This window comes from Oncorhynchus clarkii, chromosome 3, assembly GCF_045791955.1.
Source record: "Oncorhynchus clarkii lewisi isolate Uvic-CL-2024 chromosome 3, UVic_Ocla_1.0, whole genome shotgun sequence".
NCBI classification, from domain to species: domain Eukaryota; kingdom Metazoa; phylum Chordata; class Actinopteri; order Salmoniformes; family Salmonidae; genus Oncorhynchus; species Oncorhynchus clarkii.
The window spans coordinates 17,072,065-17,096,428 of NC_092149.1; the positions used below are offsets into that span (position 1 = coordinate 17,072,065).

At 44.5% G+C, this 24,364-nt stretch overlaps 1 protein-coding gene across 1 annotated transcript; it reads left to right on the forward strand.

Moving 5' to 3' along the window:
• The first annotated feature begins 485 nt into the window (after positions 1 to 485).
• LOC139389687 (glycogen synthase kinase-3 beta-like) lies at positions 486 to 22,344 on the forward strand. The gene is made up of 10 exons (XM_071136577.1): positions 486 to 877; positions 6,513 to 6,700; positions 9,596 to 9,679; positions 9,834 to 9,944; positions 15,008 to 15,138; positions 15,433 to 15,637; positions 18,479 to 18,574; positions 18,725 to 18,911; positions 19,477 to 19,554; positions 19,788 to 22,344. Exons 1-10 carry the CDS (start codon positions 703 to 705, stop codon positions 19,850 to 19,852), a joined length of 1,320 nt encoding a protein of 439 aa, XP_070992678.1. The 5' UTR covers positions 486 to 702; the 3' UTR covers positions 19,853 to 22,344.
• Positions 22,345 to 24,364: the final 2,020 nt, after the last annotated feature.

Sequence of the window (24,364 nt, forward strand, 5' to 3'; positions counted from 1 at the left end):
TGGTACAGTAACCGAAAAAGGTTGGGAAGCACTGCTCTACTTTTTCAACTCCTCAATGCCAAGTTAAAATATATATAAATTACATGTTAGATTTTAGACCAGTCATAATTTCTTCACTCGCCATTAATTGGGGAGCATTACAATTGTCAAGACAAGCACAAGAAGAACACTATGAATCGCTGTCTTTGGTGTGCATTTTCTAATAATTAATTGAATATATATATTCATATATATATTCGTAATTTGTTTACTTTAACCGTTTGTAACCGCTATGCTCCGTAAATGCACTTTCTGGGGTGTAATCATTAGTCCAAACAGTTGAAAACTGTTGCATTTTGCAACGAAGAGAGAGTTTCTATTGGCCAAATTCAGGTAGGCCCCGCCCTGTGTCGTTCCGTTGTTTACGTTAAAGAAACGTTTTGTAACAGAATTTGCGTAATGAATACGCCCCAGTTGAATCTACCCTCAAAACTTCGTTACCCATGAAGCAATGCTATCAGCCAGTGCGTTGCTGTGCGTCAAGTCCAACCACTGTGCCAAGCGAAGAAGAAAGGGGGAGACGTACAAGCTAGCTAAAACGATATGCTACCAATGCAGTTAAATTTGTAACGACTACATTAGAAAAGATAGGTCAACCCTGTGCCTGCTTGGCTCTAAATCGTAACAACCTTTTCCCCTGCCCCGGCTATAGCGCACATAGATATGAGCGGCAGCGGGCGGCCCAGGACCAGCTCGTTTGCTGAGCCTCCAGGGGCTCCCGGAGCCGCTTCAGCCGCCGCCGGATCGTCTGTTACCGGAGGGAGTTCTGCAGGAAAATCTGGGGCTTCACAGGCCACAGGGAGCAGCTCGACTGGCTTCGGAAATGTGAAACTAGCCCGTGAGTATAGCTAATTGAACACAAAACGAAGGGATCGGGATATATGTGTGTACTGATAATTTACAGCAAGTATCTAACTAAACAAATTGATAAAACTGTCGATGTTATCATTTCGCAAAGCTAACCTAGGTAGCTAGCTAACTAGCTGGCTATGCTATGTATGTTTTTGTAAAAGGGACAGTGGGATCAAGCCGGGCTTTGATTGTGGCAGATCTGACAAACGTTAACTAGCATAGCATTTGAGGCGAAACGTTTATACGATGTTAGAAACTGGGGAGAAATTGATGAAAATAGATTGGAACCAGATTTCCGTGATATTTGTCGTTGGAAGCCAGATTGGAAAAAACGGGCATCAGCGGTAACGTTACCTACCTAGGTGATATCAAACAAGGTTGACCGTCGTCCTCATTTAGCTAGTTAGCCGGTAATCTTAGCTATTAGCATTGGAAGTTATGTAGCTGGTTGCTTAGTTAGCTAGCTAACGTTAGACCGGTAACCTAGCTAACAGCTATATATGCTATTTAGAGGAGACGAGGTTACCGTTAATTCAGTTCACATAACGTAATATATTGGGTACTTATACAACATGGCTTACTGTGACCCTGAACAATTAGCTTAACTTGTTCAAGAACAATTTACGTGCTAGTTTGCCAGTTTGGTTAGCTTGTCCATGGCAGGAATATATTAGCCAGCCAAATTGCTGGAGTGCGCTGTGTCAAAGGTCTGTCAATGTCATTTTTATAACGTTACAAGTCCAGTTTTGTTTTGCAGTTATTTGGTCAACCGTTTTAGATTGAGCAATAATGTGGGTAGTAAGGAACCGTTACGTATCTTGTTATTGGAATAATACTATCATCATAACCACGTATTTCCAAATACAATATGTGTTGGTCTCATCTCGTCATTGTTCAAGATCTATGATTGATTTTCCTTATATTTGCATAATTTCACACGTGTCCATATATTGATTGATAGATTTCCATTGAGATTTCCGTACATTGAAGATTCTTCCAACAGGTCTCATTCTCACCAATTTTTACAGCCAGTGCAATGACAGAAATTGACTGTATGCCCAATGGTAGTTTGGATATGCTGTGTTGGCAGAATACCTACAGGGAGGTGTTGACACAGTCAGACTTAGGGAAAACAAAATCTGGAACATTGCACCACAATGTCCATGTCAAACAGACATAGTCTACTCTGCCATATGTCAGGTGGTGGTTGAAAGTGTACCCATATTTTGGTAAGACTTTAGTGGGTCTTTATTAAACCTAACACTTTTATCAATTCAGATGTATTTGCCGCTGACATTTCTTCAGTTGAAAACCAGAAACGTTGCATACCAATTTCCATTCTGATCACTGACTGCTATTCTGATAGCCCTGCCATGTTGAAGACCCGGCCTGGGTAAACCATGGCACTTCAGACTGCACTGTGAATGTGTTCAGCTCTCCAATGGAACCCTATGGGAAAATGTTGAAGCTTCAGTGTGAAGGGATTTGACTGTAGAGATTGGGGGAGGCAGGGAAAGAAGGCAGGCAGGGAGGATGAGTGAATCATTGGAAAGAAAGCTAGAGGTGGGAGATGAAGACTGGAAACAGGTGAGCGACAGATAAATGACGGTGCTGGTCAAATGTCTTCTCAGACCAGTAGGGTATACATGAACACCTAACCTAATCAGCACTTCAGTGCTGAGTCTCTGTTCAGGCGTTCTAACCGTAATCCTCTGTTTTGAATGGGGTCTGATTTGGTCTCTCCTGACCACAGTACTGCATTCCTAGAAGGGTGTGCCCACTGATAAGCATTGTTCCTGGTCTGGAGGTGTCTGGACCTACCAGAAACCCCAACAAAGGTGCTGCGCTACTGTTCGGTTTCTGGAAGTAACACTGACTTGTCTAAGTGAAGTGCAAAGCCAAGATCAAGGGTTGTAAATGTCTGACAAAAAGGTGTCAGACAAGACAAGTCATAGGCAATAATTGCCACTAGGATTATCTTAGTATCCTGGGGCTGCACTTAGCGTTACTGATGTTTCTCAGCTTCCTACTGCTCTGTTGTTCTCAGCTCCTATCCTGGGGACCCACATGACTGCACATATTTGTTTCAGCACTAACACACCTACACCTGATTCAACTAATGAAGGGCGTGATGGTCAGTGAATTAGTTGCATCAGGTGTGTCTATATTAGTACTGGGCCCGGTTTCCCAAAAGCATCTTAAGGCTAAGTTCATTGTTAGAACCATATGATCCTATGCTTCTAAGACTAATTTAGCCTTAAAATGCTTTTGGGAAACTGGCCCAGGTCTGGAACAAAACTGCAGTTGTGGGCCACCAGGGCTGGAGTTGAGGAACACTGTTTTAGAGGGTAAGTGGCAGTGCCACTAATCTGATTAATATTCTCTAGTGCCAGACCAGCCACTGCATAGCAATACTAGCCGACTAGCTACCTCTCTCAAAGGGATACTGTAGCTCTGGCATAAATAAATGTTTGGTTGTAATTAGAGGTCGACCGATTAATCGGAATGGTCGATTAATTCGGGCCAATTTCAAGTTTTCATAACAACCGGAAATTGGTATTTTTGGATACCGGTTTTGCCAATTTTTTTTTGGGGGGGGGGGGATTTTTTTAACACATTTATCTAATCTTTATTGAACTAGGCAAATCAGTTAAGAACACATTCTTATTTTCAATGACGGCCTAGGAACGGTGGGTTAACTGCCTCGTTCAGGGGCAGAACGACAGATTTTCACCCTGTCAGCTCGGGGGATCCAATCTTACAGTTAACTAGTCCAACGCAATAACGACCTGCCTCTCTCTCGTTGCACTCCACAAGGAGACTGCCTGTTACACGAATGCAGTAAGCCAAGGTAAGTTGCTAGCTAGCATTAAACGTAACTTATAAAAAACAATCAATCATCATCACTAGTTAACTACACATGGTTGATGATATTACTAGATATTATCTAGCGTGTCCTGTGTTGCATATAATCTGACTGAGCGGTGGAAGACAGAAGCAGGCGCGTAAACATTAATTCAAACAGCACTTTCATGTGTTTTGCCAGCAGCTCTTCGTTGTGCGTCAAGCATTGCGCTATTTATGACTTCAAGCCTATCAACTCCCGAGATGAGGCTGGTGTAACCGAAGTGAAATGGCTGGCTAGTTAGCGCACGTTTCAAACATCACTCGCTCTGAGCCTGTGGTTGTTTCCCTTACTCTGCATGGTGGTGTTGTCGTTGTGTTGCTGGTTCGAGCCCAGGGAGGAGCGAGGAGAGGGACGGAAGCTATACTGTTACACTGTCAATACTAAAGTGTCTATCAGAACATCCAATTGTCAAAGGTTAATGAAATACAAATGGTATAGAGGGAAATAGTCTTATAATAACTACAACCTAAAACTTCTTACCTGGGAATATTTAAGACTCATGTTAAAAGGAACCACCAGCTTTCATTTGTTCTCATGTTCTGAGCAAGGAACTGAAACGTTAGCTTTCTTACATGGCACATATTGCACTTTTACTTTCTTCTCCAACACTTTGTTTTTGCATTATTTAAACCAAATTGAACATGTTTCATTATTTATTTGAGGCTAAATTGAATTTATTGATGTATTAAGTTAAAATAAGTGTTCATTCAGTATTGTTGTAATTGTCATTATTACAAACAAACAAAAAATAAAAATTGTCCGATTAATCGGTATCGGCTTTTTTGGTCCTCCAATAATCGGTATCGGCGTTGAAAAATCATAATCGGTCGACCTCTAGTTGTAATGCATGGCTGTGTAATCGCTAATCCTTTTTGTGACCGTGTTCACTCGCTTTATATTTAGAAATAAGTTATGAGTTACTTGAGACTAAGTCTGAGTGTTCTGGAAATCATTTCTCTCCCTCTTACTCTTTTATTCAATCATACTCATCAGACCTGTGTGTTAACTTCCTCTTTAGGAACCAAAGCACTTCCCTGGCAGCTGATCTGTCTGACTGCTCATCTTTGCATTCATTATTAAAGTGACTATCATGCCACTGCTGTTTCATATTTAAAACTCTCCCCACTGACTCCACTCCTTAAGAAGAGGGCTACACAGACGCAAACGCTGTGAGCCACATGATTACAGATCAGACAACGTTCTCTGGTCGTATGAGACTTCAGAAGGAAGAATAGTTTAGTGAGTCATGCAAGGATCTGGTTTGGATTAATCAATTAATCTAGTGCCTACCCAGTGTGAAATCTACCTCTAGCTATGATGACCCTTCGTATACTAGTATGTGAAAAGCTATGTGTGGTATCTCCAGTGTGTTTATTACAACATGCCTTCCAGAGGTGTCTAGTCTACATCATAGGAGTTGACTTTAAATCCATCAATCAACTGCGCCCACCTAATGCTTTTAGCAGTGCTGAACAGAAGCTCCTGCCATTCACCCTCCCTTCCAGTCTGATTCCTGAGACTGACATAGTCCGGCTTTACAATTAGAAATAGAGGATCCAAATTAAATCCATCTTCAGCAGAGGAAGATCCAAATTTGTCTTCTCAACAATCTTAAGCTAGTCACCCACTTACACAGCTTTGTTCAAGAGGCCTTGTCAGACTTTAGAATATAACTGGGAGATACAGAGATATCAGAGAAAGCATGGTCATGTTGAGGCAGGCGAATGGAGGAACCGGTGCACACACTCACTGGGCGTGCTACTGTACTGTCCATTCAATGCTATCACAGGCTCTGACAAGCTCGTTGGCTCCAGGCCCTACCTCTACTGTAGTGTTTCTCCTCCCTTCACAGTCTGTGCTTCTCTGGTTGCTGCTGTGTCAGTCAGTTCACCCTCAACCATTCACAGACACAGCCAACAAGCTGAGCTGCACGTCTGACCCGAAGTAGATCTGTCACTCACTGTATGAGCTCAGAGAATCTTCCTTTCCACAAGGTCGCACATCAGACAGACAGTAGGGCTGTGATGATACCAGTATTGTGATACTTTGAGTATCGCAATACTGGTATCGTCCCGGCCCCGTTCAAACACTTTAGAAACGCACCCTCCCTTCCTTGAAGACAGTAATTATAGATCTGACATTCTGTCAAAGCTATGTTGGAGAGCCCTCACTTTCACCAAATCCACCATGTTAAATTGCCCATTACCTCAAGAAACAGAGGAAAGCAAGAATGCATTTCTCAATATTGTCAGGTTCCTCATATTTAAACCGTACTGGCCAGTGTAGTGAGGGGGTGAAGAGGTTAGCGGAGTTCAGAGCTGTGACAGCCAGGCGTGCAGCCTCCCCCTGGGGAGCCGGGGAAGGCGAGGCAGGGTGGAGGTGGTTCACTGTAGCTACTACAGCTCATTACCAGCTAGTAGTATGTGTCTTTGGGGAGAGGCTTCCGAGGTTACGGACATTTAGAGAGGGGGGGGAGTGATGGACATTTGTTTTTTAGTGTTTCCCCGCAGGGGATTGGAGAAAGGATGAGGTGACCGTCACTACGTTTCCTGCCTCTAAACCAGATTCATGGTCCCTTGTGTGTGTGTGTGTGTGTGTTTGGTGTGTGTGTCCCTGCATCTGGATAACATCTAAAATACTGGGAGTCCTTTAGCCCCCTTCCCAAATGGTCCTTAAACCTTAATGTGTTTTGACCTCTGTACCTCTCCCCCAGGAGACAGTGGCAAGGTGACGACTGTGGTGGCCACACCAGGCCAGGGTCCAGACCGCCCACAGGAGGTGTCCTACACAGACATCAAGGTGATCGGGAATGGTTCCTTCGGTGTGGTGTACCAGGCCCGCCTCATTGACAGCCAGGAGATGGTGGCCATCAAGAAGGTTCTGCAGGATAAGAGGTTTAAGGTACAAAGTCTACAGACACACAGCACAACCCACTTCCACTCTACGCTAGTGTTGTAGTACTCGAGCTGAAGTACTCGACCATTGGTGACTCGGACTCACCTTCCCGTGTATTTTCACTTGGACTGGAAAGGTTACACTGGCACACGCGCTGCGGCGAAAGCAAGCGCTGAGTGTGGGCAGACAGGAAGCCAGGCTCCGCTCACGTACTGCCTCCGATCAAAGTGCCTTCAGAAAGTATTCACACCCCCTGAATTAAATTAAATTGAGGCGTTTTTGTCACAATATCCCGTGATGTCAAAGTGGAATTACGTTTTTCACAATTTTTACAAATGAATGGAAAATGTTAAGCTGAAATGCCTCGAGTCAATAAATATTCATCCCCGTTGTAATGACAAGCCTAAGGTTCAGAAGTAAAAATGTGCTTAACAAGTCACATAAGTTGCATGGACTCAATTTGTGTGCAATAAGTGTTTAACATGATTTTTGAATGACTACCTCGTCTTTGTACCCCACACTTACAATTATCTGTAAGGTCACTCAGTCGAGCAGTGAATTTCAAACACAGATTCAACCACAAAGACCAGGGAGGTTTTCCAATGCCTCGGAAAGAAGGGCACCTAAAGGTAGATGGGTAAAAAAATCTCTATATATAAAGTGGACATTGAATATCCCTTTGAGCATTGTGAAGTTATTACTTACACTTTGGATGGTGTATCAATACACTGTTTTATGTATGCTTTTTTTTATTTTTATGGTCGAATGAATAAATCCTAAAACCTGGTCACTACAAATATACAGGCGTCCTTCCTGACTCCGTTGCCGTAGAGGAAGTAAACCTCTCAGGGATTTCACCATGAGGCCAATGGTGACTTTAAAACAGTTGCAGAGTTGGTTGTGATAGGATAAAACCGAGGATGGATCAACAACATTGTAGTTAGGTTAATATTAACCTAATTGACAGAATGAAAAGAAGGAAGCCTGTACAGAATGAAAATATTCCAAAACATGCATCCTGTTTGCAACAAGGAACTAAAGTAATACTGCAATTAGCTTTTTGTCTTGAATGCAGTATGACAACACATTACTGAGTACCACTCTATATTTTCAAGCATAGTGGTGCCTGCATCATGTTATGTGAATGCTTGCAATTAAGGCCAGGGGAGTTTTTTATGATAAAAAAGACTGGAGTTAAGCACCGGAAAAATCCTAGAGAAACTTGGTTCAGTCTGCTTTCCACCAGACCAGATGAATTCACCTTTTAGCAGGACCGTAACCTAAAACACAAGGCCAAATCTACACTGGAGTTTGCGTACCAAGAAGACAGTGAATGTTCTTGAGTGACCGAGTTACAGTTTTGACTTAAATCTACTTGAAAATCTATGGCAAGACTTGAAAATTGCTGTCTAGCAATAATCAACAACCAATTTGACAGCGCTTGGAATAATAATAATAATTATTATTATTTTTTTTTTTTAAAGAAGGGCCAAATGTTGCACAGTCCAGGTGTGGAAACTCTTAGTGACTTACCCAGAGACTCACAGCTGGAATCGCTGCCAAAGGTGCTTCTACAGAGTATTGACTCAGGGGTGTGATTACTTATGTAAATGAGATATTTCTGTATTTCATTGTCAGTACATGTGGCAAAATATTTTTATATTGTTTTCATTTTGTCATTATAGGGTATTGTGTGTAGATGGGTGAGGAAAAAAATTGTTAATCCATTTTGAATTCAGGCTGTAACACAACAATAAATAGAGGGGGTATGTAGGCTGCACATCGCATTAGCGACTCATTTCCCTGTAACCACCAGTCACCAGCCTACTATTTAGCTTTGCCTGGTTAAGAAACACAAACTGCTTTATGAAATTGAAAACAATAGTAGTTTAAAAGGAAAACAAGTCTAGCTATTGTCTCTCTCTCCCCTTGAGTATTAAAAAGTAGGCTGTCTTTGAATTTGTCATCTCGCTCTATCCTCCCACTTTCCCTAGTCTTCCTTTGGGTTTCACTTTGGAATAAAAAAAACTACTTTTCAGTGGACGATTTACAAAAAGCAGAGAGCCTGTTACAATTATTGGAAATAATAATCTTACAGGAGCAATAGCCAATTCTGTCCAGAGACCATTCATCCCTTCAAGACATCACTGAACCTTCTATTAAAATAAAATGTTTGATCCTGTGTATGAAGGACTTATTTGTTTTGTGGGCTATTGCATATTGTAGGCAATTATGACCTTTGTGCAACTGGAGGAGAATCTTTGCATTATTTCAATGCTCACATGAAAATCTTCCCACCAGAATGCCACTAGCTGTTGCTGGGCAGATTTCGTCTACCAAATCCGAGCCAAATCAAGAGGCGCGACATACAAGCATCAAGCTAGCAAGCCGCCAATACAAGCGAGCAAAAAAACTTTTGTAACCAAAATACCAAATGTGTCTAAAGAACCCCGGACTCATTCCTTTGCTTTCAAACTTTTTTTTCTTATGTGCACATAAACCGATATTATTGTGTTCCTTTTTTGTTAAACTCCAACCCAGTGTCTCAGACTTGAGCACTTGGATCAGGACTCGAGCACGGACTTCACCATTGGTGACTCGAACTCAACTTAGCCTCAGACCTGTGACTCGAACTCAACTTAGCCTCAGACTTGTGACTCGACTCGGGCTCAAGCACACGACTCGGTTTAGTGACTCAACTGAAACACTGGTCTACACACACACACACAGTGCAACTCACTTCCACTGGCAGTCTACAGAAACACACCACCCCCCCCCCCATCACTCACACACTATCAGGTGTATTTTTGTATGTTCTCTCCCCATACCTCAATGTTACTACTGCTCAACTGATGAAATCTTGAGACCTAAATTACACCCCTTGCTATTTCTATACTCCAGAACCGAGAACTACAGATCATGAGGAAATTGGACCACTGCAACATAGTCAGACTACGTTACTTTTTCTACTCCAGTGGGGAGAAGGTATGTACAAGTCACACTACCGGGTATTGGGAACAACATTTGACATTTTCACGTTTATGCCGCAAAAAGAAAAATCCAGACTTGTGAAAAAATGGATTACATTACAAAATGGATTCAACAACATTGCTCTTCTCCTATTGTTCTTCCCTTACAGAAAGATGAGGTGTATCTGAACCTAGTGCTGGACTTTGTCCCAGAGACAGTGTACAGGGTGGCCCGGCACTTCAACAAGGCCAAGACCACCATCCCCATTATATACGTCAAGGTAATGCACTCACTACTTCTTCTCTTCCCATGTTTCTCTTATTACTTTCCCTCCCTTTTATCCTCGTTCTCTCTGTCATTGGTTTTTTTCACACTCTTTTTCTCACTCTCCCTCTTTCTCACTCAGTCTGTGTCTGTCTTCTCCTCATCTCTCGCCCTATCACCCCTCCATCGTTCCTCTTTAAGCTCCATGCTGTTAGAGGCAGAGCTCTCTATTTAAATGAAATGGTAAAGGGCTTGGGCGCTGTACCGGGGTGTTTGGAAATGGACGTTTTTCTATAAATGTTCATATTTGTAGCTACTTTAAGTAAATACCTTCAGTCAACTTGTGCAATACATTAGGAGATGAACTGGATTGTTCTTCATTTCACCTGTCACATTATTTACGTTATGAAGCTTAACGTATTTCCCCAGAAAGCCAGTCCCGTGTTTGTTTGTAAATAGAACGGAAGAAAGCGGGAGCAAGTGGGTCCAGCTGTATATTAACAGTCGAGTGTTCATTTTTTTGCCTCAATAGAGTGATCAGGGACATGCAACTATAGTTTTCCTTCCCAGAAAATACATTGGTTCAACACATTCAGCAGACATTTGCTTCATTTTCATCAGATGACAACAGAAGTGCAAAGCTATTTGCATTGTAAATGAGCTTACAATGAAAATACAAGGTATTCTTTTGCAAAAAAAAAAAATGCATGGCCATCATATTTCTAATGTTTATCATAGAAACAATGTAGCTGGCTACATTTCCTAATGTTTTGCTTGAAGTTAATCTTGCGTATTACCAGAGAGAAGTAGGCTGGTTACACTGAGGAAAAGTAGCTACACATCAGAGCGCTGTCTGCTGATAGAATGCCCTTAGTGAGTTCTCATCCCAGTGGACAAGTGCAACTGAAGCACAAAATTTGTCTGATGCCGAGCAGAAATTACGTAAAGAATTATTTTAGATCTGAGTTTACAAAGCGCAGCAAGATATAACTTTTCTCCTAAATGCAGAATTCTTAATTTTTCATGAAAGCGACACCAAAGTTTAACTTGCTATCATCTTCTCCGAGCAGAGCAGACAGGCCCGTTGCCCGAGCGACTGCACACAGACGCAATGTGTTCACATACTGGTCCAGAGCCAGTACTGTTCTTCCTTCAGACAAACATGTCAACTTTGTTTGTACAATGTATTTAATTCACATTTGCTTGTAAATGTCCAAATTCACCAAAAATTATATTCAGTAGCTCCTACATATGTATAACTTTATGAGCTGGATTGCCTGTCTTTGCAATTACTTTATTTTCGTTTGTGCTTGTTGGCACATTTAGCTAGCAGCATTCATGGAAATTTGCCATTACTTGTACTAATTTTGTTAGCCTTCTGGTAATGGCTCCCCCTTGAGTACTAATCCGCTAATACTGTAAATCCCGTCTTGGGAGAGTCATGAGAGAAGGACGGAATGACGATGTAAAAGTCTGAGTACCCTAAATGGTAGAGGACTCTTTCCTAAATTTCCTAAATTTGACTAGAGGACTCTTTCCCCAAAGGATCTGATGAGAAGAAAACACATTGATGTTGAAGTCGGAAGTTTACATAGACTTAGGTTGGAGTCATTAACTCGATTTTCAACCACTCCACAAATTTCTTGTTGACTATAGTTTTGGCAAGTCGGTTAGGACCTCTACTTTGTGCATGACACAAGTAATTTTTTCCAACAATTGTTTACAGACAGATTATTTCACTTCTAATTCACTGTATCACAATTTCAGTGGGTCAGAAGTGTACATACAATAAGTTGACTGTGCCTTTAAACAGCTTGGAAAATTCCAGAAAATTATGTCATGGCTTTAGAAGCTTCTGATAGGCTAATTGACATCATTTGAGTCAATTAGAGGTGTACCTGTGGATGTATTTCAAGGCCTACCTTCAAACTCAGTGCCTTTTTGCTTGACATCACAGCACAATCAAAAGAAATCAGCCAAGACCTCAGAAAATAAATTGTAGACCTCCAAGTCCGGTTCATCCTTGGGAGCAATTTCCAAATGCCTGAAGGTACCACGTTCATCTGTACAAACAATAGTATGCAAGAATAAACACCATGGGACCACGTAGCCGTCATACCGCTCAGGAAGGAGACGCGTTCTGTCTTCTTACATCAGCTGATATATCAAAGTGCTGTACAGAAACCCAGCGTAAAACCCAAACAGCCAGCAATGCAGGTGTAGAAGCACGGTGGCTAGGAAAAATTCGCTAGAAAGACCAAAACCCTGGAAGAAACCAAGAGAGGAACCAGGCTATGAGGGGTGGCCAGCCCTCTTCTGGCTGTGCCGGGTGGAGATTATAACAGAACATGGCCAAGATGTTCAAATGTTCATAAATGACCAGCATGGTCAAACAATAATAATCACAGTAGTTGTCGAGGGTGCAACAAGTCAGCACCTCAGGAGTAAATGTCAGTTGGATTTTCATAGCCGATCATTGAGAGTATCTCTACTGCTCCTGCTGTCTCTAGAGAGTTGAAAACAGCAGGTCTGGGACAGGTAGCACGTCCCGTGAACAGGTCAGGGTTCCATAGCCGCAGGCAGAACAGTTGAAACTGGAGCAGCAGCACGGCAAGGCGGACTGGGGACAGCAAGGAGTCATCAGGCCAGGTAGTCCTGAGGCATGGTCCTAGGGCTCAGGTCCTCCGAGATAAAGAGAAAGAGAGAATTAGAGAGTGCATACTTAAATTCACACAGGACACCGGATAAGAAAGCAGAAATACTCCAGATATAAGAGACTGACCCTAGCCCCCCGACACAAACTACTGCACCATAAATACTGGAGGCTGAGACAGGAGGGGTCAGGAGACACTGGCTCCATCCGATGATACCCCCGGACACGGCCAAACAGGCAGGATATAACCCCACCCACTTTGCCAAAGCACATCCCCCACACCACTAGAAGGATATCTTCAACCATCAACTTACCATCCTGAGACAAGACCGAGTATAGACCACAAAGATCTCCGCCAAGGCATTTTCTGAGGTCTTGGCTGATTTCAGAAGCCACTGCTCCAAAACCGCCATGGAAAAGCCAGACTACGGTTTGCAACTGCATATGGGGACAGAGATTGTACTTTTTGGGAAAATGTCCTCTGGTCTAATGAAACAAAAATAGAACTGTTTGGCCATAATGACCATCGTTATGTTTGGAGGATAAAGGGGAGGCTTGCAAGCTGAAGAACACCATCCCAACGGTGAAGCACGGGGGTGGTGGCATCATGTAGTGGGGGGGCTTTGCTGCAGGAGGGATTGGTGCACTTCACAAAATAGATGTCATCATGAGGCAGGGAAATTAGGTGGATATATTGAAGCAACATTTCAAGACATCAGTTAAAGCTTGGTCGCAAATGGGTCTTCCAAATGGACAATGACCCCAAGCATACTTCCCATTTGTGGCAAAATGGCTTAAGGACAACAAAGTCGAGGTATTGGAGTGGCCATCACAGAGCCCTGACCTCAATCCCATAGAACATTTGTGGGCAGAACTGAAAAAGTGTGTGCGAGCAAGGAGGCCTACAAACCTGACTCAATTACACCAGCTCTGTCAGGAGGAATGGGCCAAAATTCTCCCAGCTTATTGTGGGAAGCTTGTGGAAGGCTACCCAAAATGTTTGACCCAAGTTAAATAATTTATAAGGCAATGCTACCAAATACTAATTGAGTGTATGTACATTTCTGACCTACTGGGAATGTGATGAAAGAAATAAAAGCTGAAATAAATCGTTCTCTACTATTATTCTGACATTTCACGTTCTTAAAATAAAGTGGTGATCCTAACTGACCTAATACGGGGAATTTTTACTAGGATTAAATGTCAGGAGTTGTGAAACTGAGTTTAAATGTATTTGGCTACGGTGAATGTAAACTACTTCAACTGTATTTTCTCTCTCTGCTCTGACTTTTTACTGACCTCCGGTAGTCTTTCTCTCTGTCACCTCTCTTTTCCAACTCCTCCGTTCTCTGCTTTTCCTACATCAGATTTCTTGGGGACAATACCTACTTCAGTGTTTTAGAATTGAAAAAATTAGAGCGAAAGAGAAACCAAATTTCTCTGTTTGCAGTAAGCTGGTTGTCTGTTAAAAAGGGCACTTATGTTGTCTGTTAGCTTTGTGTGTGTGCTATGCCCCGTGGCAGCAGAGAGGACTATCTGTGTCTCATGGCCCATTTGCCTCAGCCCACCCTGCTGCTCTCTCCTGTGGTGTGGAGATGCATACTGATCATACACACACACACTGCCCTCACTCAGCATCTCTACACTCCTCTCCACCTCTCCCTGTGCTCCTCTCATCCCGCCCTACTCTCTCTTTATCTGCATCTCTTCCCTTCCTTCCTCTCTCCTTGTTCCCTTCTTCCCTCACTACTCTTCAGCCCCTTTCTCTCCAATTAAATTCAAAGGGGCTTTATTAGCATGGGAAACATGTTTACATTACTGTTTATTTAACTTGCTGTGGCAAACAGAAGTGAGAAGACACAACAATATCAACTAACTATTAGAATTGAACAGTAAATATTGTATGCAAAAATAAAGGTTTTTCCATCTCTCACTCCTCTGCACCCCCCCGCTCTCTCTGTGGTGTGCAATTAAGCTCTTGTTTCCCTCTAAATCTGCCCTCCTGCCATAGCCAGGCAACCTCGTCCCCCTCTCAACACCCGTCTGTCTACCCCTTGCACCCGGTGTGCCCAATAACACAGCTAACGACCCAATAGAGCGACCCCAACACACGCACACTCAGACAGCCAGAAACCCTTACACATATACAGTCACATCTTCTGCCATGCTAGCTCTAAGCTTTGCGATGGGAACATTTTACTGGCATGTCTAAAGCAGAGAACCCACAAGTTCTAGTAATGTGTTTGAGTAAGTTGCATACATCCAGAATGTTTGACTGTTCTGAGTGCAGTGAAGTTGGTGACCAACTGTAGCCGTCTGGACACTTGGCATGACTGTAGTAGTAATGGAGGAGATTATGATGATCAGTGCTACTGGCTGCTAACTGTGTGTGTGTTAACATCATGTGTCCTGTGTTCTCCCTCCAGGTGTACATGTACCAGCTGTTCCGCAGTCTGGCCTATATCCATTCCCAGGGCGTGTGTCACAGAGACATCAAACCCCAGAACCTGCTTGTGGACCCCGAGACGGCCATCCTCAAACTCTGTGACTTCGGCAGGTTAGTCTGCATGTCTGTCAGTGAGCACCTCTGGCCATCTCTGAATGGCTCTGACTGTGTTCCTTAGGCTGCCTGTGTAAACGCATCTCAATTCTTCTGATCTTTTTCCCACTAATTGGTCATTAGAGAGATTTTTCAGGGCTGACCTGATTGGTAAAAAAAAAAAGAAGAAATCAGTATTGGGCTGCCTGTGTAAATGCCGCCTTACTGTTCAGTCTGTCTAAATCGATCTCTGTCTTACTGTCTCAATATATTTTTCTCTGACTGACCACCTCTCTCCCCTCTTGTCTCCAGTGCTAAGCAGCTTGTTCGCGGGGAGCCCAACGTGTCCTATATCTGCTCGCGGTACTACCGTGCCCCTGAGCTCATCTTTGGCGCCACGGACTACACATCCAACATTGACATCTGGTCAGCGGGCTGCGTGCTGGCCGAACTGCTGCTGGGACAGCCCATCTTCCCCGGGGACAGTGGAGTGGACCAACTGGTAGAGATCATCAAGGTAGAGAAGAGGGGACCTGGGAGCTGAGAGGACACCAAACTGTAGGGGTGGGAGATGGAAAGAAGAGGGAGTAGGTCTATGTTGGTGGCGGCAGTAGGAGCGTACAGTTGAAGTCAGAAGTTTACATACACCTTAGCCAAATACATTTAAACTCAGTTTTTCACAATTCCTTACATTTAATCCTAGTAAAAATTCCTGGTCTTAGGTCAGTTAGGATCACCACTTTATTTTAAGAATGTGAAATGTCAGAATAATAGTAGAGTGATTTATTTCAGCTTTTATTTCTTTCATCACATTCCCAGTGGGTCAGATGTTTACATACACTCAATTAGTATTTGGTAGCATTGCCTTATAAATTATTTAACTTGGGTAAAATGTTTTGGATAGCCTTCCACAAGCTTCCCACAATAAGTTGGTAGAATTTTGGCCCATTCCTCGTGACAGAGCTGGTGTAACTGAGTCAGGTTTGTAGGCCTCCTTGATCGCACATGCCTTTTCAGTTCTGCCCACTAATTTTCTATTGGATTGAGGTCAGGGCTTTGTGATGGCCACTCCAATACCTTTGTTGTCCTTAAGCCATTTTGCCACAACTTTGGAAGTATGCTTGGGGTCATTGTCCATTTGGAAGACCCATTTGCGACCAAGCTTTAGCAAAACTGATGTTTTGAGATGTTGCTTCAATATATCCACATAATTTCCCTGCCTCATGATGCCATCTATTTTGTGAAGTGCACCAGTCCCTCCTGCAGCAAAGCACCCCCACAACATGATGCTGCCACACCTGTGCTTCACAGTTGGGATGGTGTTCTTCAGCTTGCAAGCCTCCCCCTTTTTCCTCCAAACATAATGATGTTCATTATGGCCAAACAGTTCTATTTTTGTTTCATCAGACCAGAGGACATTTCTCCAAAAAGTACGGTCTTTGTCCCCATGTGCAGTTGCAAACCGTAGTCTGGCTTTTTTATGGCGGTTTTGGAGCAGTGGCTTCTTCCTTGCTGAGCGACCTTTCAGGTTATGTCAATATAGGACTCGTTTTACTGTGGATATAGATACTTTTGTACCTTTTTCCTCCAGCATCTTCACAAGGTCCTTTGCTGCTGTTCTGGGATTGATTTGCACTTTTCGCGCTAAAGTCTCTAGGAGCAAGAATGCGTCTCCTTCCTGAGCGGTATAACCGCTGCGTGGTCCCATGGTGTTTACACTTGAGTACTATTGTTTGTACAGATGAACGTGGTACCTTCAGGCTCTTGGAAATTGCTCCCAAAGATGTAACAGACTTGTGGAGGTCTACAATTTTTTTTCTGAGGTCATGCTGATTTCTTTTGATTTTCAAGCAAAGAGGCACTGAGTTTGAAGGTAGGCCTTGAACTACATCCACAAGTACACCTCCAAATGACTCAAATGGTGTCAATTAGCCCATCAGAAGCTTCTAAAGCCATGACAGCATTTTCTGTAATTTTCAAGCTGTTTAAAGGCACAGTCAACATAGTGTATGTTAACTTCTGACCCACTGGAATCGTGATACAGTGAAATAATCTGCAAACAATTGTTGGAAAAATGACTTGTACAAAGTATATGTCCTAACAGATTTGCCAAAACTATAGTTTGTTAACAAGAAATTTGTGAAGTGGTTGAAAAACGAGTTTTAATGACTCCAACCTAAGTGTATGTAAACTTCCGACTTCAACTAAAGGTCTATGTTGGCGGCGGCGGCAAGAGCGCAGGTCTATGTTGGCTGCGGCGGGCGCGCAGGTCTGTGTTGGCGGCGGCGGGAGCGCAGGTCTATGTTGGCTGCGGCGGGCGCGCAGGTCTGTGTTGGCGGCGGCGGGAGCGCAGGTCTATGTTGGCGGCGGCGGGCGCGCAGGTCTATGTTGGCGGGCGCGCAGGTCTGTGTTGGCGGCGGCGGGAGCGCAGGTCTATGTTGGCGGGAGCGCAGGTCTATGTTGGCGGGAGCGCAGGTCTATGTTGGCGGCGGCGGGAGCGCAGGTCTATGTTGGCGGCGGCGGGAGCGCAGGTCTATGTTGGCGGGAGCGCAGGTCTATGTTGGCGGGAGCGCAGGTCTATGTTGGCGGGAGCGCAGGTCTATGTTGGCGGGAGCGCAGGTCTATGTTGGCGGCGGGGGCGCAGGTCTATGTTGGCGGCGGGGGCGCAGGTCTATGTTGGCGGCGGGGGCGCAGGTCTATGTTGGCGGCGGGGGCGCAGGTCTATGTTGGCGGCGGGGGCGCAGGTCTATGTTGGCGGCGGGGGCGCAGGTCTATGTTGGCGGCGGGGGCGCAGGTCTATGTTGGCGGCGGGGGCGCAGGTCTATGTTGGCGGCGGGGGCGCAGGTCTATGTTGGCGGCGGGGGCGCAGGTCTATGTTGGCGGCGGGGGCGCAGGTCTATGTTGGCGGCGGGGGCGCAGGTCTATGTTGGCGGCGGGGGCGCAGGTCTATGTTGGCGGCGGGGGCGCAGGTCTATGTTGGCGGCGGGGGCGCAGGTCTATGTTGGCGGCGGGGGCGCAGGTCTATGGCGGCGGGGGCGCAGGTCTATGTTGGCGGCGGGGGCGCAGGTCTATGTTGGCGGCGGGGGCGCAGGTCTATGTATGTTGGCGGCGGGGACGCAGGTCTATGTTGGCGGCGGGGGCGCAGGTCGACGTTGGCGGCGGGGGCGCAGGTCGACGTTGGCGGCGGGGGCGCAGGTCGACGTTGGCGGCGGGGGCGCAGGTCAATGTTGGGGGCGCAGGTCGACGTTGGCGGCGGCGGCGGCGCAGGTCGACGTTGGCGGCGGCGCAGGTCGACGTTGGCGGCGGCGGCAGGAGTGATCATTCTTGGAGAAACTTCATGCATCTTTCACTCTTCCAGGTTTTGGGGACTCCGACGAGAGAGCAGATCCGAGAGATGAACCCCAACTACACAGAGTTCAAATTCCCCCAGATCAAAGCACACCCCTGGACAAAGGTACTCTCTGCCCTCAGTTCTATTTAAATAGCCTTAACACCATTGTCTTCCATTGGGATCCATATTAGAGAAAGAACATTTTGAAATGGAACAAATACGACAGCCTAGATAAGTCAAACAAGATGCCCTTTTTTTCCCTTCCTCCGTCAGGTGTTTAAGCCGCGTACCCCCCCAGAGGCCATCTCCCTCTGTTCCCGTCTGTTAGAGTACACCCCTGTGACTAGGCTATCCCCCCTGGAGGCCTGCGCCCACGCCTTCTTCGAAGAGCTGCGCCAGCCCACTGCCCATCTGCCCAGCGGACGAGAACTGCCCCTCCTCTTCAACTTCAGCCCCGTCGGTGAGTCCACACCCCTCCCCCCTTTGTTTGGCCCTCCCTCAGTCAGTAGCCATGCCCTCCTCTGTTTGGCCCTCCCTCGGTCAGTAGCCATGCCCTCCTCTGTTTGGCCCTCCCTCGGTCAGTAGCCATGCCCTCCTCTGTTTGGCCCTCCCTCGGTCAGTAGCCATGCCCTCCTCTGTTTGGCCCTCCCTCGGTCAGTAGCCATGCCCTCCTCTGTTTGGCCCTCCCTCGGTCAGTAGCCATGCCCTCCTCTGTTTGGCCCTCCCTCGGTCAGTAGCCATGCCCTCCTCTGTTTGGCCCTCCCTCGGTCAGTAGCCATGCCCTCCTCTGTTTGGCCCTCCCTCGGTCAGTAGCCATGCCCTCCTCTGTTTGGCCCTCCCTCGGTCAGTAGCCATGCCCTCCTCTGTTTGGCCCTCCCTCGGTCAGTAGCCATGCCCTCCTCCCTTTTGCCCCAAGCTTCTGTAATCCCTTCAGTTTTCCAGAGTAAGTCTGAAGCGTGTATGTTGAGTATCCTGTGTGTGTAGTATGAACCTCCTCTCTCTTTGTCTTTCTTTGTCTTTCTCAGAGCTATCTATCCAGCCCCAGTTGAACTCCACACTCATTCCTCCTCACGCTCGAGCACAGACATCACCTGCCTCACACGGTATGTATAGCACAGCCAACCCGACACATGCTTATTACATGTTTAATACATGCTTATTAGATGACTACATATTTACAGGACTAAGATAGGGGATATAGCTTCAAATCAACATTTAACAGCCTTTTTAATTGAATATTGCTGTGTTTGGATGTTAAATCCAACATATTGAAAGCATTGACCTGATGGTGAAGTGTTTAGTGTGGTGTGTATCTGATGTCCTGTCTCACCACCAGATGGCAGTGTGTCGGACAGTACCGCCCAGCCCAGCTCAGTACCTGGATCCATCAACAGCACCTGAACCCCCCCGTCCCCCATTCACCCCGTCTTTCCCCTTTTCCTCTCAACCACATCCCTCTCTTCCTACTCTTCCACCCCCTTTTGGCTCCAAACTTCAAAAAACAACTATACATGCACACATACAACAATAATACTACAAAATCATCTATTATCCCTTGAATATTCCCATTATAGGTGTAAAAAATATATGTTGGTGGCAGTAGTCCAGTGACTGTTGGGTTGTAGAAGATGGGTGAATCTGACGGAAACCATTCTGTATTATAATCTCTGCTAATCAAATTTTATCCCTTATAAAAAACTGTTTTATTTATTTGAAAGTCCATTTTTGTTTTAATGATGTATGCCAGTGAATGGGATGCGTCGAAACTGAGGCCTGTTTCAGTTCAGACAGTTTAGGACAATGTTCCATTGTAGAGGTTAAAAACCAAATGGTCACGTGGGCAGATCAGTCCCTGCAGCCAATGGGAAAACTCTGGGGAATGGAGGTGTTCATCTACCAAGACATTACTCCCAAACCAAGTCCAAAGTGTTAATTAGTTCTGAAAATTGAAGAACTGTGTTATTTTGTTTTATTAAATTGGATACCAAACAGCAGCAAATTCAACTGCCATTTTAAATTGGATGAGGTGATTTTTAGAAGCTTTTATCACAAAGGTGGTTTAAAAATTCAAAGGCGGGAACCGCAAGCTGTTTTATTAAACTGTTTCTGAGAAGAAACATTGAGGTGAAAGTCTTAATGTCTTTTATTTGAATAAGAGGGACCTTTTTTAAAAGAATGGAATGTACATATTCAGTTTCTATAAGCTCTTGTCCCAGTCAGTTTAGCTGGAGACATGTGTAGGTGAGAAGTAACCTTTGCACATCTCTAAAGGGGAGTAGAGCGGAGCTGTAGGGGTCCGCTGCATCTCTTGTGCAGTGGAGATATGCAACCTGTGTATAGGTAGGGGTAGGGCTCCTCCAGTCACACCTGTACACCAATGGCCATATAGCCATACTTGAACCAAAGCTCTGTCACATCAGCTTTGAAAGTACTTGGCACTTTCACTCCTCCTTATCTCATTTTTCCTCAATTCAGTCTAGATGCACAATTACACTGCATGTAGGGGAGGTCTTAAGTGTAAGTGTAAGTGCTTGTGTGTGTGTGAATGAGGTTTTTTGTGCGTTTGACTTTCCCTGGCCATCTTCCATCTCCAAATCAACCCAATTTAGCACTCTTGTTTTTGTAAGTCTAGATTCTAACAGCATCAGTGATTTATCATCAGTAAAACCTTGTTTTCATCTGGCCCACCAACAGACTTGCATGTTCACCATGCGTTAGAGCAACCACACCTGTTCTCCCTCACCACGCACAACAACGATGGTTTGATCAAAAATACCTGCACCCAAAAAATGTAAATGCCCCAACCACTTCTGGAGCCTTCTGTTCCTCTCCTCCTTCCTCTGCCTCTCCTTCCCTCTCTTTCTCTCACTGTAAATATCAATTACTTTTTTAGTTTTTTTTTGTTGTTATTATATTGTTCTTGTAATTTCATTTTATTTTCTCTAGCAGAGGGGAGCTGGTGTAGCAGCGACCAGGCTCCTTCTCCTCAGTCTGTCTGTAAATACAACTTCATTTCAGTCCCTGGCTCTGGGGGAATAACAGAACAAAATGTTTATCTCGTTTTTATTCTCTCCCTCCATTTCTCTCTCGTTGCCTTTCCCACAAATATTATGATCACTTTATTTATTGTATTTTTGGGGGGTTTATTTTTGTTTCTCTGGGGGGGGGGGGGGGTCGTTGTCGGCTGAAGGGTTTATTTTGTAAGAAGTCATCAATGCCCCGTGTCATGCAAAATAATCGAACTTCCAAGATACTGTACTTTGATCTGAACTTGGGAGTGTTTTCCAATAAAGGTCCTGTATTTGCAAGTACACATCCTAGCCAGTAGGTGGAACTACATTTTATTTTCTTTGATGTGAAGGGATTCTCACATGACTGCGTCTATGGTAGTCTCGCTGATGTCCCGACAGTATAAATGGCTGATCCTATGTAGGGTTATTGGTGATATTGCTGTATCTGGGTGGGTTTGAATGAGGGGATGAGTGGGGAGGGTGATGTGATGTGTCCCTTCTCCCGTGTCCCACAAGTGTTTTGTGTAATGGGTTTAACCTGTTACTTCTGTCTGTGATTACATGAATGAGTGATTGACTTTAAAGAATGGATGAACGAACTGACAAATCTTACAAAAGTGTGAGTTGGGAGAGCGTGGATACATTTTTTAAAATCTTATGTTTTCCTAAAATGAAGAGCTGAGTTATTTTTGTGTTTTATTTTCCTGGCACGAGATGGTTTTAATTTGTGATCCTGATCTTTATGGCCCTGCACAAGGGTCATACCACATCACTGGTGGGAACGGAACGGTTTTGAAGTGGATGTGGGAGAGGGACGGACTGGGAGAGACTTTTGTTTGTTGATATAAATAATTCAACTCATGATTAAAGTGATGAAACTGCCCTGGTCTCATGTTTATAAAGAATGGAAGTGTGCATGCACACCAATTTATGTAGTGTCAGGTGTGAATGGCACTAAAACAATCTGCATTTATTGACCAGCGTACTTGACTGTTTTGGCTGCTAGTAGCAGACAGACATCTCATTTATGATCAACTTGGGTGTGTTTACGCTACACAGGCCTTCAATTAAAGGATACACCAATAAGTAGTAATGGCATTTGTTTGTTTTATGCAAATGACATCTGAATGGTAGTAACAAGTCAGCTGACGGCAGAGCAGGGGCCAGAATGCCATAAGGCACTTAGTGTTTTATAGTGTTTCCACAGCTGATTCATCTGTTAGAAGGCCAATGAGCCATCCATCAGGAGGAGGGGTGGAGCTGACTGATCCATCTCTCTCACCACTGGCAACGCAAGACGCAATCTGCCTGTCACTCATGACACCATGCTTTATGGTTCTGAGCTTGAGGAGACCGTCACCATGGAGGGCTGGCCAATGTGAGTCGCTTCCTTTCCTCGTCACCTTTCCTTTATGCCCACTAATCTGAAAGGATACAACTGAGTAAAGCAGTATTGTCAAATAAGTCCACTAGAAAGACAATTTTAATCAAATGAAACAGTCACTTCTGCTTCAACAAATGTCATGTGGAGTTAAACCCCATTGACCAAAATTTGAACTGTAGTAGTATCTGACATTTACTACTCCTATCAAAACATTATTGCTTGAGAGACCGTAGTATTTCATGAATTTTGGCACAGCTAGGATCATGGAGGAAAATCTCTAATGAAAGGCCACCCCAATGTATACATGAGCCAGGTGGCTGAACACGCAAATGGCTTGGAAGGATGAAATTAAAATAGTTATTGGAACCACACAAATGTCAGTGAAATGATACCTTGCTTGATGAAATGACTCTAGTTAATGAAATTACAGATGGGAGAGCAGAAGGGAGGGTGGTGTCATTGGCTCATGAATAGGTGGGCATTATAGGCAGATTAATAGGCAGGCAGATCAAAATATTCTTAATATTTTAATCTGCACATTTGATGGTGTTGTCATATGATGTATCCACCCTTACTGTTTCTGATTTTAAGAGCCCAGTTGATATCTGGTGAGACTTGATATGTCACATATATAATACCCTTGAACTATTTCATAACTATTCTAGAGCTTGTAGATCAGTACACACTTCAAACCTGTCTTTCCTGTGGACTGGTCTCAGAGGGGTTCTTAGTTCTAACTTTTCCATCCAACTTGATTCAACCTGGACTGCCAAGGAGGGCAGGATTTCATTTTGGTCGCCAGGTATTCCTGAACCTTTTGGCTGCATCTGTTTTTTCTATATTCAACATAAATTATAGATGGGATTCTACAGAATGTTTGCCTCCCAGTGCTTTAGAGAAATCTAGTGAACATTGTAGTTTAAATCTGCCCCTCAGGTCCAGGCGGCAGCACTACTGAATTAACAGGAAGAGGCCTTGTCTGACCCGCTTAGCTCCATCAGCTCCACAGCAGTAGCTCAGTGAGACAAGAAGTGTCTCTAGAAACAGGAGAGCAAATGAGGAGGACAGACGGAGTGTAGCGGTAAGCAGGGGCTCTCCAGTATATGAACCACATCCCTCAATGCAGAACATGTCTGGGATGTTTCCACTCGTCATACAATGCGTCAAGGATGAATAATTTTATTCTGCAGCATGTTAAGCAGCTTGCAGTTTCCATGGCGATTGAGTGGCCCCTAGCTGGCCCTCCCCTGGCTGTGTGCCCGGACGCCTCTTTAATACCATTTGGTGCCGGGTTAAACACTCTGAAGGGACCGGTCGTCCTCCCGAACAGCCCGGGGGAGAGAAGAAATGCTGTGGGACAGTTCATACGTTCTACCAACTACTGGATATAATGCTTGACGGGGCAGAATCATGGTGCTTCAGCAGCCTGTTGAGGAATAGATAAGCATTCAGTAACTGTGGGCTTAAATATCAAAACATGATTGATTGAGGTCTTAGTTCAAGACTTTCAGAGGTTTT

Excerpts from the sequence above, each read along its gene's own strand:
- LOC139389687 (XM_071136577.1), top strand. The coding sequence starts at position 703 with ATGAGCGGCAGCGGGCGGCCCAGGACCAGCTCGTTTGCTGAGCCTCCA. Across the intron at positions 15,139-15,432 it reads AAACTCTGTGACTTCGGCAG|TGCTAAGCAGCTTGTTCGCG; the intron begins GTTAGTCTGCAT and ends TCTTGTCTCCAG. Across the intron at positions 15,638-18,478 it reads AACTGGTAGAGATCATCAAG|GTTTTGGGGACTCCGACGAG; the intron begins GTAGAGAAGAGG and ends TCACTCTTCCAG.